General features: G+C 40.0%; 1 protein-coding gene and 1 long non-coding RNA gene across 2 annotated transcripts in view; one reads left to right on the plus strand and one right to left on the minus strand.

Annotated features, from left to right (window-relative positions):
- Positions 1-4,816: 4,816 nt before the first annotated feature.
- Positions 4,817-17,223, plus strand: part of pde1ca (phosphodiesterase 1C, calmodulin-dependent a) — a 78,870-nt gene continuing 66,463 nt past the window's right edge. Inside the window, exon 1 of the mRNA XM_035530874.1 lies at positions 4,817-4,864. Coding sequence (XP_035386767.1) covers positions 4,845-4,864 — 20 coding nt within the window. The 5' untranslated portion in view covers positions 4,817-4,844. The remainder of the gene's footprint in view (positions 4,865-17,223) is intronic.
- LOC113580940 overlaps positions 14,403-17,223 on the minus strand; it is a 40,015-nt gene continuing 37,194 nt past the window's right edge. Inside the window, exon 4 of the long non-coding RNA XR_003411016.2 lies at positions 14,403-15,543. This is a non-coding gene — a long non-coding RNA (uncharacterized LOC113580940). The remainder of the gene's footprint in view (positions 15,544-17,223) is intronic.

Genomic DNA, 17,223 nt, shown 5'->3' on the forward strand with positions numbered 1-17,223 from the left:
CTGTGCATGACACACACACACACACACACACCCATGCACAGCCTCACTCACAGTGACTGCACAGTATGACACTTATGAATTCACCAATAAACAGCACAGAATGCTCCCTTCAGTGGGCAGTTGTTCAGTAGCTCACAGATTGTAGAACTCTGGGCATACACAGAGACAGGCATGCACACAGCACTTAAGTGAGTGGGTTAACAAACGAGGGAAGAAGAGAGGGTGTGTGTAGTTAATCATATGCTTTGCAGTGGGGAGGGTTACAGTAAGGGAGGGAGAGAGAGAGCGCATCAGAAAGAGGGAGTGGGAGCTTTCTGTCCATCTTCAGCAGTCTCTCTCTGTGAACGAACACTTGAGCAGGCCTGGAAGGCAGTCGGGAGTGTAGATGTCTCAGAAGAGTCTCGCAGATGGGCAGATGTGGTCCTGCAGGACGCATCACATCTGCACTCTGCACTTCTAATCATCTATCCTGAACTCTCCCTCTCATACACACACTTACACACTCTCTCACACAGACACAGACACACACACAGACACACACCCAACCTGCTCTGGGATCTACCACACGCTCCTCTGAACCTAGGGAACAAGTCTCCACCTTTCGCTCCTCACGTATACACCCTCTACAGGAGACAGTTTACTATCAGCAAATACCTCTCGCAGGCTGACAGCAGCAAACAGAGAGTTCAATGTTTCGTGCAACAACTGGAGCAGCATGACAGAGCCTAGCTTCAAAAAACACGGATTTAAGAAATGTCGGAGTGCCACATTCAGCATTGATGGGTTCAGCTTCACAATTGGTAAGACCAGATGGGGGAGTCGTGGGTGGGCGTATGAGTGTAACATAACTTGTTATTTATATTGTATTACAACCAGCTGTTCTCATTGTGAGTTTAAGTGATAGAGAGTAACCTTTATATTAAAAGCTGACACAAATTATGGTATTTGTTTATAAGTGAGCTGCATCGAATTGTTAAAAAAAAGCCTTTTTTTGTACTGTGTTGTAAAGTATCTTTGAAATGGAAAAAAGGAAATCTTTATTATTATTATTATTATTATTATTATTATTATTATTATGTCTAATATAAATAATAAAGTAAAGAAATATATTATTACTTTGTTTGAAAATCTTCCTTTGTGATTTGTGTTCTTGAAATATGCTAGTGGAAAAATAATGATTTTAATGCAGTGAGTTGTTCTTTTGTCTTTTTTCCATGTTGAAGTTTTTTATATTCAGCTCAAACAGAATTAGACAATAACGTTTAGTGTTTTTCTAAAGATTCAGTCAAAATATCTTCAGCATTGTTCTTCAAAGCCTCTATTACTGTAAATACAGATTGCCTGATAGGATAGCATGAAGAGATTTATTTTTATTTGACAGACAATGTGCACCTCTGCATTTGTGTGCAAGCTGGCATAGAACAATACCAACCGAGTGGCAAAATGACATGAAAGCTGTTTTTGGAGAACACAGGATGGCAGTAATTACATCCTTTCAAAGGTCAAGTGGCAGTGCTTATGTAACAGGCCCCAATCAGAAAGGATTGAGACAGGCAGAGGAGGAGGAATCTGACTGTGTTCCACATCTCATTCTCCTGCAAGTACATTATAAAAATGTGGCTTAAAAAAAAAAAAGCACTGCAGTCATCACACTGCAGTCCTCTGCAGTGCTCACAGCATAACATATGACACTGGCCACATCACAGTGCACTGACCATCAGATAGCTAGAGTATTAAATGCACTAATGACAGGAAAATTGACTGCATCTTGTTTGGAGAAATGAGATTTTGAGTAACCAGTGTTTGTCTTTAAGCTGTAATTGAGTGATTGAGTGTGTGTCTGCGCAGGCATGCATTCTGTAGATGAAGGCTATGTAAACAGCTTGGCTCTTTAAATCAGGTAGAGGAGCAGGCAGTAGGCAGATAAGGGACTTTCTTGTAGTTGCCTTTGTGATTACTGTCTCCATGGCCACCAATGGGGGAAGGGTGTGATGTCATCATTTCAGTGTGGTTCCTGTTGCTTTGCTTTGTTGTTTCTCCTCTCTGCTGCTCTACATTTGTGTGTAACTTGTGTTTGAGTGTGTTTGTTTTTTCGTATGTGTGTGTGTGTGTATGTGTGTGTTTGGGGGGGGGGGGGGGGGACCCAACGGAGAGCTCATTAGAGCACCTGTTGGCTAATCAGAATCAGGTTTGAAAGGATGATAGAGAGATGGAAAACAAGTAGTGGCCGGAGGAGCAGGAGTGAGTCTGCCCCTCACCAGGGGTTCCTCAGCCATCACACCATTACTGGACTAGTCTCAGTAGCATTGGCAAAATCATTATCACTAATGAAGTGCTCACTTCCTAGGCACACTGGACAGAGGGCAATACCAACCAACTCACTTGGCTCAAAGATTCCTCTTTTGCAGGCCTCCGATTCACCCTCACTACCCATTTACCACTGTACAGTGTATGTCCCCACTAATCACTCTGGGCTCTCTCTCTCTCTTTAGAGCTTATTAAAGAGACTTGTTTCCCTGCCTGGCTCTTTTTCTCTCTCCTTATCCCTGTATCTCTCTGTTTTTGTTCATCTTTGCAGTTGTTATCCATCTCTTAATTTTTAAGTCACTTGTTGCATTTCATTCTTGCACAAATTGTACTTTGGATCACAACAAGATAATTTAAAAATGTATCTGTAAACAAACATCTTTTTTGGTAAGATTTATTAACTTGCTGTGACTTGAGTCCACTGCTCATACTTACTCATATTTACATATTTACTTATGAGCAGCCCACCTTCCTCTTATGTGTAAAAAAACCCTTCCATGGATGTTGCCTTTGGACTGCCACAAGCCTCTGCAGAGTATCTGTGCTGATGTTGTTTGACATTTGTAATAGTTGGCACTATAAAGACAAAGACTGGCTCATAATAGAGAACAGTAACAAGACATTTCACATGGCAGATGCAGTCACATACACCGCATGACTTGCCGCATGGCCTGCCAACAGCCTGTAGACCAGTAGTCTACTGTAGTCACAGTCACAGTCATTTTTGTGTTTTACCTCTGTAACTAGTCAGTATTTGTGATTTCCCTCAATGCAAAACTCCATGGAGGCCACTTATTGATGTTCAGTACTTTTTGTCATCATAGCCCTCCCCCAAACACAGAGAGAGAGAGAGAGAGAGAGAGAGAGAGAGAGAGAGAGAGAGAGAGAGAGAGAGAGAGAGAGAGAGAGAGAGACAGCTATCCCTCCCCAGAGTATAACCTTGAACTCCGGCTGTCTCCACAATCAAGCAGCACAGGGCTACGGTATTCCCTCACCTTTTTTCTTCTGAAGAGCGCCAGCATGCCCCTTAGGAAAATGGAACGGGACACTACCTGCATCACAGATGCCATTTTACTTCACTTATTGCCAAGAGTTCAACAATATCACTTTTTTTTTTTTTTAAGAATATAGACAGTCATATATCATTGTGAGGATCATTTTAACTCTTATTAACAGTTATTTTTCCATAATAATAACTGATAGCTTAGGATCAGTAGGGCTTAAATAATCATGTATTTCAATAAATATGATAGAAAAATTATATGTTAAAGCAATGCTTAAAAATATACTTTAATATAACTATATAACTATTGAATAACAACTCTTGCATCATGATTGTAATGATTATAGAAAAGATACTGCTTTGAAGCAAAAGAGCAAAGCTATCTGGCATGCAAAAAATGTTTTGAAATATATTTTTACTCTGTTGGAATATAATTTTATTGTTATGATAAGTGCCATTTACAGTATTTGTTCATTATTTTAAATTCTAATAAAATGTATTTCTAGTATGTTAAATGTTTTGTATGGGCATGGATGATTCTTTAAGGGTGAATACAGCCCTCAGGCTATATATATGTGCTTATCTCTTTATCATTTTTTTCTTTTTCTCTGTTTGCAGTCGCAAATGAAACAGGAGAGAGTGACCCCAGACCCCTGGCTCGCTTTGCACGTGAGTACTGATAATTCGATGTGTTCAAGAGGACTAAATAATATATTAGTAAACACTGTTATAAATGATATTTAATCAAAATTAATCAATTTTAATAATAAAATAAACCATATGTATATAATGAGCATGCTTATTGTGCCACAATTGCTGTGCCAAAACATGTTAAAACACAAGGGTTTCCCACATCTTAAAACTGAATTACCAAAACTGACACTCACTGTGTTTTCAAAATTTTAAAGGAAGCTATTATTAATATCATAATTGTATGATACCTGGGAGTCTGTATCATCATTACTCCCCTATGTCATTGCCAGATGAAAGTCTAGCACAGTAAATGTGTTTCATTATGTTTGAATTCAGCATTTAGGCTAGATGGCAGTATTAGCCAGCATTCTTAGTGTTTGAGCACTAGAGTGAAGATGAGGCTATACCAGGTCATGGGAGTACCCATCTTAAAGTCTAATTTTCCATATGTCACTAGTAATATCTATATACAACTATATAATACATACTGTATAACTAATATGAATAGATAACATTTAATCTCAGAACAAAGGTGAGTGTTAACAGGGAATTTCTTATAGTCTAGAGGGATGGTAGGTCCAACAGGTCTGCCCAGATAAACGGAACAGAATTCAGTAAACACTGATCTGCTTGCTTTAACAGAAAATAGTGAAATAAAGAAAAGAAAATGTTCATAATAAACATTGCTTTATCAGGCTCCAAGTCCCAGAATGCCTTATGGAATGCTATGACAGCAGGCATTGGGATTAGGGACAAAGACAAGAGAGGGATTTTAATTGACCCACGCAGCCCTGAGGAGATCCTTGCTGATGAGCTGCCTTCTGTAGACAGCCCTGATGCTATGGAGAAGACCGCCATCAGGTTTGGAGATGCTATGGGCTTCTATGCAAATGCTAGCTTTTATTTCCAACACTGTTCTTTGTTTTAAGCACTACCACACATGCCTGGAAAGATGAGAGTTGATGATTGATTAACTGATGCTGATGGTGCTGAGCCTCTGTCTAGTCATTGTTTCTAACTTGACTGGTCAAAAGTATAGTGTCTATCATAGAGCATACACTGTCGTAGAGTGATTGCTGCCTTCGTGAGTTCAATGGACAATGACCTGTTCAATGGACAGTAAAGTGGATATGATTCAATGAGCTTGCTATGATTATGGCAATTTAAATGTACTATCTCCCTACTCACTGTATGTGTGTGTATGTATGTGGTTACTTAGAGCTTAGTTGAACAGCTGGCAGGTGTTGATTCTATGGTATTGACTGGCTGGAATTTAAATCAATGGGACTTAAAGTCAAGGCAAGAATGACCTGTTTGCTGGTTGTACTTTCTTGTGAATAGCTCCTTTGACTTTCCTTAGAAGAGGAACACCCTTTTCTCAGGAGCTCATTAGATGTTGTTGTTTTCCAGGGGTGTGGTATTGACAAAAAGAGGTGCTATTCCATGGAAGGGGCCATTTAATCTGTTGCTGTCATGGTTACTATGAATATTGTCCTGGCTGCCCTGTCCCACTCCATCTCCCCTTAATGCAGTTGACTAATGCCATGACAGCCCTGGCTGCTCCACCCTAATCGAATGTCTTTTTAATTAATTCACCTGTGTCTTATCTATACAGTCACTGCCTGTGTATACTCCTGGTGTATTCCTGCATATTTGTGCAACATACTTTCCTGCAGTACAATGTACAGTAGGCCTTATCCTATCATGTGCATAAGTATCTACTTATTGTATCTGTATTGTTCTGTTCATCTTATCAGATATTAAAGTTATTATATGTTTCTTTTTATGCAGTGTTTAAGATAGGCTTTCTGAACCTTTGATTCATTGCATTTGAAATTAGTTTGCTATTGGAAGCTATTGCTTTCACATTGCATGTAGGTGACATCTGCTGGTGAAAGGGATGCTATACGAACATGATGACTCACTGGATGTGAGATCATATTAATTTTGACACACCATGCACTTGCAAATGAATGGGAATTTCTGAACTTGTGTATCCTTTTTTACAATACAAAGTTTTACTTTCTACAGCCTATTATACATATTCATAAAATGTTTTTTTTTCTAGAATTCATTCTACCTTATCAAACCTGACAGTGCACCCATTAATTAATTTGTTAAGCAATTAATGTGTTAAGCATAAGTGAATCAGAACATTAGGCTGGATTTACCCACTGATGTCATTAGTCATATTTTTAGAGTAGACATTTAATTATCATATACAGTGCAGAAGAGCATGCACTCTGGATACAAAACAAAAGATATTCCTGGGCAAAGATGTGCTTACCTAACTATATTTACAATAACAATTGCACAGCTCACAGAACTTGATGCTACAACCTATGAATAATGTGTCATTGTTGTAACGTTGGAGGTTTAAGCAGGATGCGGAGACGAGTCATGTCAAATATAAACAAATTTTTATTTCACATATAACATTCACCTCTAAACACACAGACTACTTGGATCAAACACCGACAACACAAATGCGGCAACGACTTTTATACATATATGATAACGACACAATGAGGAGCAGATGTGAGACACAGGGAGGGCGTGGCCACATTGACGAACACACACACATGCACACACTCATACACACACACACACACACACACACACACACACACACACGAGGAGACATTCGGGGGGGGGCTTACCGTGACAGAGCCCATCCCCAATGCCGTGACTCCTGGCACGCCAGCATATCGGGCTGCAGCCCAGAGACCAATGTCAAATGGCGAGGCCAGGGGACCGAGTGACCTGACAGGGGCCAACGCGAGCAGGACAGTGGGGGGAAGGATAGGGATCAGGATGATGACAGACACAGGGACACTCACTGACAGGCTGAGGCATAGACAACGTGATCGGGACAGATCACAGCAACATGGATGAGTACAAAATTAGATAAAGGATTGGTAGAGAGTCTGGAAAGGCCGGCAGGAACCCCGGCCTGTCCCATAGTTGTCAGCTGGGCTGTGGTCCCACCTGCCTGTGGGGGATCACCCTTCGCCAATTTGGGGGCAGTGACTTCCACGCACCCGTTACAGGAGGCGCACCAGTTGCTTTGCCCGTTTCTTGGGTGGACACTGGTGACGCCTCCCCCTTGCCTCTACGAGGCTTAGGTGCTGGCGCACGAATTCCGGGGCTGTATGTTCTAGTGGAGGGAGCTTCCTACTCGAACGTGGTCACCCCTCTTTTATGCCACACAGGATGGTTTACTAGCTCCCGATCGGCACCTCCTAGGTGGAGCCTTGGGCGGTATCTTAAGTGCCGGAGGCTCGTCACTCTCAAAGTCTGCAGACTCTACATCACTGATGTTGGGAGGATCCCCATAGAGGATTTCCTCCACCTCCATAGACAGGTCCTCCCCATAGTCGAACCCCAAGTCTGACCGCAGACTAATGTCGCACTCCCCGTTGCCTCCATAATCCGTGTAACCCTCATAGAAGTCCATGTAGGGGTCTTAGGACCCAGCAGATTCCACTTCCGTATGCCGATCCTCAGAGTCCGGCTGGGGTCTGCAGGACTCAGCAGAATCTGACCCTGCACCACACTCGGGGCCCCCCCAAGATTGTCCAGTGGCCTCGTCCCCCATGGTGGAAGTATGGAGTGAGGCCAGGATGATGGAGGGTCTCACTACGCGGGTTGAGAGGGTGTTTACCTCCTTTCTTCCCCTTACTTTTTTTGCTCCCCTTCCCAGGCATCCTTTGCCAGTCAGTGTTTCTGTAACATTGGAGGTTTAAGCAGAATGCGGGGACGAGTCGTGTCAGACATAAACATACTTTTATTTTACATATAACATTCACCTCTAAACACACAGACTACTTGGATCAAACACCGACAACACAAATGCGTAAACGACAGACTTTTATACATATATGATAATGACACAATGAGTACCAAGTGTGAGATACAGGGAGGATGTAGCCACATTGATGAACACACACACGAGTGCACACACACACACACACACACACACACACACGAGACATTTGGGGGGAGAGGCCGTACCGTAACAATAGTAAGTTCTGTTAGAAACTGAATCCTAATAATTTCTGAAGCTAGACCTTTTAAATCAAACTAGTAAAGTGATCTCTTGCCCAACCTAAGCAGCCAAGTGCTTCAAATGTCATATGTCTTATTTTTAGGCATCACTTTTACTACTAGTAAACAGTATCAAGCACCTACCTCCTGTGTCTTTCTTGTCCATAATGAATGTAAACAATGGTAGTAATTCCCACAGACAATGGGATGCATGTTTGAATTGCACAACAGCAATGGTTTCAGAAAATTAGGTGTGTCCTGGAGAGTCTGGGCCAGGCCTAAGCTGCCCAGTGCATGCCAAAGAATAATGCCTCAGTGGTAACACAGCCTCCAGATAATCAGTCTCCAGCATAACACAGCCTCCAGATAGTCCCATTTCTTGTAGAAGCACTGAGGACTGGCTGCCTCTTGCAGAGGGCTGTGAAAGTTTCCCAGAGTGGTGCAGGGAATTCTCCTTTGTCAGTTACACTAGGTTGTTTCATTCTAATGCCACCTTGATGTACCTCATCATTTCCCCAATTCAACTGCATATTAATACATAACTTTATGTTCTCCTGTTAATCATTTTAGGAATAAGGAATCTCTTCATTCACCATTCCTTAAACTGTACACTGTATTATCATATATGTGAATATGCCACCTGACAATCTGGAGAGGACTCGCAAACATCTATTTATAGCTGCATTACCAGATTCCTTAAAGAGAGTTACTAGGTTGATGCTAGCATCAGTGGCCTTGGATCCCAGCAAAATTGATTCAATGCTGCCTTTTCTTCTTTCATTGAATATTGCCCAAGAATGTGCCATCAGAGCTCTGCACTTTCATTGCCTCCTGGACTGACTGGACCATTCTTTGATGAGGGAAGTGTTCAAGTTCTTGCTTTCTCTATGATGTTCTGTATCTTATTCCTCCTTGACAATCCATGTTGGGTTTATGGGTAAACTGCTGCCTCAGGGAAATGCATTGCCATCCAGTGTCCATCTTGAGAAAGAATAAAATTCCATGGAATTAGATGTTCCTTTTATCAAGTTGTATGGAAGACTCCTGGAGAGGGGAGGACCTGGTGCTGCATCAGCAACACAACTGGGACCTGTGTAGTTGTCTCTGGCCAGTACTGCTTCCTTGCTGAGAGGCATGGAAACTGCTGACTTGTTTTCTGCCCACTGCTGGGGAGAGTGACACTTCACTGTACTCTGGTGTCTTTGAGAACCCTGCTGTCTGTCTTGGTTGTATCTCTTCTTTTCTCTCTTAATTTATTCTAGCCTACAGACCCATTTGTCCAACAGCATAGAAAACCTGTTGCAGGCAAGGTCTGCATTCAGCATTTGAAAATTCAGTATTCTTGGTCCAAGAGCAAACCCATAGCTAGAATGTATGGCTGTGTTTGTCAGTAAGCCTCTGTAGTCAGCCTCTAGTGATTATGCCTCTATATCTCTAAGACAAGCAGGTCTAGATGCACCTCAAAGCTTGACAGCAGCCAGTCTCCAAACATCCAAAAGGGTCTCTGTGTCCCACAGTAGGATTACATAAGATTCTCACATCCAAAGGTTATCAAAGGGTTTGATTACACTGGTCGAAAATTATTTTGTGCAAAACTGGAGGTAAACCTGGAGGTAAACTTAAAGCTGTCATCAATTATAAAGGACACTGATCAGCAATGATTTTGCTTCCTGCAATAAATACCTGTTTGTTGTTCATTTTAAATGTTGAATCCAACTATGTTGTCAGAAGTTCTTTAGCACCCATATTATTATTTTTGTTTGTTTGTTTCGGTATAGGTCATTACATACAGTGTAGAAAAGTGGTACCAAGGAAAGTGGATTCCCTCTATGTTGGTACACTATTGCTGGACAATGAAAAGGGATACTCCTGAGGCCAAATACAGGCAAAAATCATACTTTGCAAATTTTAGAAGTACGTTTGTACATATTTGTACATACGTGTAATAACTGCCTTATTTATGAATAAGTAATATATAATTAAAGTAAAACCTAATTGCCCTATCAATTAAAAACTATGTGGGATGGTAAAATTCTAAAAACTCAATTTCTCAATTCAAATTCCATGTTAACAATATTATAATCCATCTATTTTAATTTGTGAAACAAAAGTTTGAATTTTGTTGCCAAGTTTTACTATCTAGAAGTCCCAGAGCCAGAATGTATAGGATCCTCAGACTCTGCACCAATGGTACTCTCCCTCTGCACATGGAAGAGACATGTCATTTCAGACTTCAAGTATCTTGAACTAGACAATTCCTTTGCTCCAGAAAGAGCAATTTAATGATGCTCCTTCCCCAAGAGCTAATCAGTATATCAAGGCTGCTTCTAGATATTACCACATGGAAGGAACAAAAAGTTCCCTATGTGGCCTATAACATCATGTGATTGTATTTCAAACTTTGCCATTGTACAACCCTACATCTACATCCTAGAAATTAATACAGCCTTTGCAGACTAAATTCTATAACCTTCCAACTCCACATTTGTCTGGTTTTGTTCGAAAAAAAAGAAAAGAAAGGATACCTGGTCAAAAGGAGGATTTCTGCCTTTTTCAGAGCACCACTTGGGCTCTGAAAAACCAGCTGCTCTGCCAACCCTGGTCTTGGTCTGATGCTAACTCTTTGTTATTTGCACACTTGCAAGGTGTAATTTTTTGAGGTATATGACAGTAAAATATTTGACATATTCATTCAAGACTTTCTTTAATGTTATTGAGTTATTTGAAAATTAAAACTAGGATAAAATAACCTAAATATTGCTTCATTATAAACAATTACACAAAAATGTCAGTACTGTAAGTACAGATATCTAAATACTGAAGATCACAGAGGGTGCAGACAGGCATGGCTCCACAAAGCACTTTTCTTCTTAATTCAATTAAATGCATGCATTCATTTTGCAAAACTGTACTGTCAGTTTTTTAAAAATTGTTAGCCAATCTTGGGTATCTTAGTGTAGGCTCATTGTAATTACTCATTAGCTGGCTAGTGTAATGAGGAAAGATAATCAGGGGGACACAAATGCTGAGAGGAGTGAGATTAAGGGCAAATATGTGATCAGAGTCGGTAGAACAGCCCAGAGTCAGGGAACCAAGATGCACAGATTCAGGCTATAAATATGACCATGACAGAGGAGAGAGCAGAGGTTATGTACAATAACCAGCATAGTAAAACAGAAAACACAGGGTATTTATACAGGCTAACAAGAATGAAACACCAAACAACTGAAACCAATGACAGACAGAGAAAACCAAACATAATAAAATATATAAAATGCATGTATACAATAGTTGTGCCTAATACAGTGGTCATGGGTATAGTCCATTGTTTTCCTGTGTGTCTTTGTAAGGTCTTGCTTTAACTATAACTTTGGTGACCTAGATTCATCCTAAATTCTGGTTATCTTGTCTGAATCATTTATTGTCAGTTATTGTTTTTAAATTTGGTGCTTCAGTTTTAATTTATTTCTTTTGTGATTCATTTTATGTTTTATATTTACTGGTAGAAAACTGAGTGCTTGCTTCCTACCACAGACTGCTTGCTTCCTTTATCCGAGCCTCACTTTGTGTAATGTTCTCAGTAGAAAGTCAAATTCAATATGTACTTATATCAAAAGGTCTTAGTAAGTGCACATACTGTTTGTTCACAATACCCTTGATTATGTCCAGTAGGTTTCTGTACTCTTACAGAAGTGATTATGAAAGACATTCAATATAGAAAAGCAGAATGGTTAGAGGAACAAACTACAAGCATTCATCTTGTAGCTAGAAATGGATATTACTATGGTGTGTTATTATGTCACATCATTATCCACTTCAGCGGCAGCTGAAAGTGTCACAAAACAGCTTGAACAGCACACCACTGTGTAAAGAAGAACAAGGCTCAACCTAGACTAGCAATTTTCAGGACTTGCAAGAATTTACTGAGCATCAACGCAATGGACATCAGTTACACACAAGTACTATAGTACAACAACTAACCTTTCTGGACCATTTAGCATATATAAAAGTGGGTGTAACCCCACTCATACAAATTAGTATTTGGTTATGGACTAACACTACCCACTGTAACACAAGTTGTGCAGAATCTGTGACCACTGATGAGTCAAACTCTCAGAGAAACTTCAAAACACTTGAGCAACCAGTGGAAGGAAGAATATTCAGACAATGTGTGCACACCAATACAATAAGACAAAACATACATGGAAAGGACAATACCAGAACATAAACAGGACAAAATAAAATGCTCAGAGCAATGAATGTCCAGACCTGGCAACACAAAACAGCCAAGACTCACTAGTGTCTAGATTCATTAGACTCACTACAGGTCTCTAAAGGACAAGAGACACATCTTCAAGGTCAAATATATACAGTACCAGTCAAATGTTTGGACACACCAACTCTTTGTTTATTTTTTTACTATTTTCGACATTAAAAAAAACCAAATAAGGTATCAAACCAGTGAAATAACACATGCGATTATGATATGATAAACAAATATTGACTTAGATTTTAGGTTCTTCAAAGTAACTATCCTATACTTTGATGTCAGCTTTGCATGCTCTTGGTATTCTCTAACCAGCTTCATGAATCAGCCACCTATGATGCTTTTACATCAGTCTTGAAGACATTCCCATATATGCAGACCACTTGTTGGGTGAGGAAGTAAAGTTCTGAAAGAACACTATTTGCCGAGGGTGCCTCTAAAATTGCTTTAAAACAAACAAACAAAAAAGCAATTAATTGTGTGTGTGTGTGTGTGTGTGTGTGTGCGTGTGTGTGCATGCTTATAAGGTTTCATGACATTGTAGGTCTGAATCAATGTAACGATGAGCGGTGAGAAGACGGACTCATGAGCGGAGAGGGGCGAGATTTATTATGGGCAAATCCAAAATTAGAGTTGTTGTAGCAATCCAGGGTCATAGAGCTAATACGGAGATTACGGGGATATGTGATCAAACAAACAAAATACACGAAGGCAAACAGGGGAAGCAGGATATGACAAAGGCTAGGAAATACGAAGTGTCACGATTAGTCCCTCCCATCTTCCGTGTTCCGTGTTTTCCCTTCTTGTGTATTTTAGTTCCATGTCATAGTTTTGTTTTCTCTGTCAGAGATCAAGACAGGGTTCAAATACCTGAATTAAACATGGGACAGGTGTGGAAAATCAAACGAGGGGCGGAGAAAACGAAACTATGGCATGGAGCTAAAACACACAAGACAGGAAAAACACGGAAACTGGGAGGGAATAATCGTGAGAATTAACTACATGTTAAAATGACTATACATTTTTCCTCTACTTAAATACATATACATTTCAAAACTGCTGAAGCCCTTAAGATAAGTTACGAAACACCTTCACAATCATAGCAGAAATTCAGTGATCTTGACTTAGTGCTAGTACGCAAATTATAGCTAGGCAATTCTAAAGACCTCAATCTCAAGGTGAAATCACTTTGGTTAATTTATAGAATCAGACAGCAATGGCCCACCGTTAATATATTTACTACAATGTGTTCTTCAGCCTGACGAGCACAATGAATTGAAGAGAGGCTGTCATATTCAAGGGTTATGCATCAGTTGTGTTCTAAAAGTCAGCAGCATAACGTGTGTTGATTGGAAGTTGCAGTCCCCCAGGGGTCTGTGGTTTTTGATTGAGATTATGCTGTGCGCAAATTGACAGCCGCTTCTCATCAGGTGTGATTGTGTAAAAGCTGATATCTGTCTGTAAAGCGTCTTTGAGCTCGAGAAAGTCGCTATATACATGTAACTAATAATAATAATAAAGTTGGGGTAGTAGTTGTATGTGTATGAGTAAATAAAAGAAATAAAGTGCTTGATAAATGAGGTCAGGTAGATTGACATTCCCAAGACTTGGAGGTAGTTTGAATACTAAATTATTTCTCATGACCTTTCAGGATTTTCAGGTGATTAGACAGTGGTGTTTGCCTGGAAAATGTGTCTTGGTGTGTGTGTGTGTGTGTGTAAAACAAAGACCAACTCTTTGTAATTAACCATAAAATAAAAATTGACTATTAGTAGGAAAATCATAATTCATGCCGAGTGAGCACAATTTTGCAGTCTTTTTAGTAGTTTAGGTTAAGCTAACATGATCCCTACCCTCCACTAGGCTGGGATAAAGAGATAAAGATACAGACAGAATAATGGATTGCACTCTGAGTGTGTAATCCTTTCTCATCCATGTTGGAGACAGAGAGAGAGAGAGAGAGAGAGAGAGAGCGAGAGCGAGAGAGAGAGAGAGAGAGAAAGCTACATTTTCATAACAGACATTTTCATCCTAAAAACAGCTGGAGATTTGAGGTATCCATAAAATGCAGACATATTTGTTTATTATTAAATTTTTGCATTTACAGAGTTTCAAAGCAATCTCTTAATCTCTCTGTGGCAGTGTAGACAGTGACATTACATGGCCTTACATAGAACAATTACAGCTATGCTCTTGATTGAGGCTTAATTGTCTGGTTGAGACAATTAAGGGTATGCATTTTAACACATTTAATTAAAGCAATATAATATCGGCTTTTATACACAGCTTCCATTACAATGTATTATCCAGGACAGTCTATCCATAGCCATAACTGTTTAGCCAATGTGATAATTCAATTCCAAATGTTAACCTAGACCTCCATTATATGGCTGAAAGGAAATAACAGACTCTTTTGTGAGAATGTAAAAAATGAATGGTGCTTAAAATCTCTGTAATGCATACAATAGCTAGCTCTCTCTCTCTCTCTCTCTCTCTCTCTCTCTCTCTTTCTCTGCTACACGCAGTTCTAATACAATTAGACAGAGTCTTCAGCAGACAGTTGTGGATGGTGTAGTGGGTGGCTTGTCATCAATCAGCCTTAGTGAGGCAGTAAAAGGTTGCACATGCAAGATGGATCCCTGCCTGCCTGCAACACATGGCATTAACTCTGACGTCAATGTGCCACTCTGCCAACTATAAATACCCACCTGTAAACAGCGCTCCAGTGAACTCCCTAATGCTCTATTAGCACTTCATTGTGGGTGTGGAGGCACTAGTGAAGGCATGCTGGGGAGAGGCCCTGGCTTGTTTGAGAGTGAGGTATATTAGGGTGAGAGGCCTGGAGACATTTTGTAGGTGAGAGGTCTATAATGCTATTTTAGCTTGGCGTCACAACTCCAAGCTTTGACATGTTAAGCTCCAACCTGCATGTCTGAGCGGTCAGCTGAGAGAGATTAATGTGTGTGGTAAATATTCCCTCTCCATTCCACTACCGTGAATCATATGGTATATGCCAGTTGCACATAGAAGCAGTAGCTTTGGTCATCTTATTTGAATGAAAGTGTTGTCTGACTTCTATTTCTGTGGTGGGAATTCAGAGCTAAATTACAAGGGAAAAGCATCTCGGTGAAAATGTGCACAAATGTCACATCAGCAGGGACATGGAGTGGCTTGTCTTTCAGCAGGATGAAAAGATGGAGAAGACTGGGGGCAGTGCCTCACATGTCTAGAGCAGTTGAGAGAGAGAGAGAGAGAGAGAGAGAGAGAGAGAGAGAGAGAGAGAGAGAGAGAGAGAGAGAGAGAGAGAAAAGAAAGAAAGAAAAAAAGAAAACTATTAGTAGGATTACAGTAGATTACATTCTGCACCCTTGAAGATGCTATCAGGCTGCCATCTGAGCTTTCTCACAGTGTTGACATGGGATTGGCAGTTTTGATGATGTCCAGTTCAACCATTCTTACTCTTAACCAGCACAATGAGACCCAGTGTTGAACTTGCATTGATTTAAGCCATGGAAATGTATTGAACCTAAATGTATATCTAATTTTATTAGAAACATACCTTTTACAGGCTCAATGATATACCTGTTTTATAATAACCCTTTCTAAAAGTATAGTTACAGACTGTACAATTTATAATTTGTAAGCTACCTTCTACAGTATCTGTTGAGAGCTACTACTGTTTGGCATTTGGGTCACAGAACGTTTTGAACACATCAGTGACACTGACAGGTTAGGTTAGGTATATGTACCCATATGTAAATTTGGTTTGCAGTCAGCATCCATCTTGACATAAATTTTAAAATTAACACAGAGAACTGACAATCCTAAATAAATAAATAAAGGTTCTTAAGTGTCCAGTCCAATATTGATTACAACCTGTTCATCTGAGTAATGGTTGCTGGAAAGAAAAAAAAAAACTATCTATGTAGAGGTATGGTTGTGCGTATTGCCCTAGAATTGGTGTATCAATTACAGCAGCACTGCTTGAGACTTTAAGCTTCTGGGTCACTGCTAAAGTGAGAGTTTCTGTTAACTAAATGTGCGGAGTGGTGAGCAGTAACTTATTTGCTATCACTTATCCATAACACTTTCCAAATGTTAGCAAAAGTTTTGTGACTGGAGTGCTGGAGAATATGAATATGTTTTGCAGCTGCAATAATTTCAACTAACATTGGTAAACGTTTACATTTATGGCATTTAGCTGACATTTTTATTCAGCGTGACTTACAATTATGACTGAGTACAACTTGACCAATTGAGGGTTAAGGGCCTTGCTCAAGGGCCCAACAGTGGCAGGACCCACAACCTTCTGATTACAAATCAAGTACCTTAACCAATGAGCTGCCACTGCCCCATTTGCTATCTTGCACAATGCCTTACACAATGCCTTTTCAAATTCCAGTGTACTTCTTTTCATAGTTGTCTTATGTGAGCATGCACATAAACATATCTGTATTGTGGCACATAGAATGAATTTTGAAATAAGTGTAGCTCGCAAAGGCTGGTAGACATCTCTGACATGCATGCATCCAAAATCTTAATTCCATCTCATGTATAGGTGTGAACATGTGTGTGTTGAGCATCAAGCCAATGCTGATTGGCTATGCGGTAATGTTGGTGGCACGTCCCGTGACACAAACTATTAGACCCAAACCAGAACTAGCACCAAAATAATATGTGGGAGTTTGAGGAAGTCAGAAGCTGTATATTGATATGACCTGTCCTCAAAATGCTACAAGAACAATGAAATTAGTATCAGTTGTTCAAGAAAAAAATATGAGAAATCTTGGGTGACCATCTGGAAGTTTGTGGAAGGCAAGGTGAGCCAAATTCACAATCTGAAAAAAAGACTGAAGGCCAAGAATGGGTTCGCTGGGAGGAGGAAAGTACATAATACACATTATGT

Source organism: Electrophorus electricus, chromosome 10, assembly GCF_013358815.1.
Source record: "Electrophorus electricus isolate fEleEle1 chromosome 10, fEleEle1.pri, whole genome shotgun sequence".
In the NCBI taxonomy this organism is placed as follows: Eukaryota; Metazoa; Chordata; class Actinopteri; order Gymnotiformes; family Gymnotidae; genus Electrophorus; species Electrophorus electricus.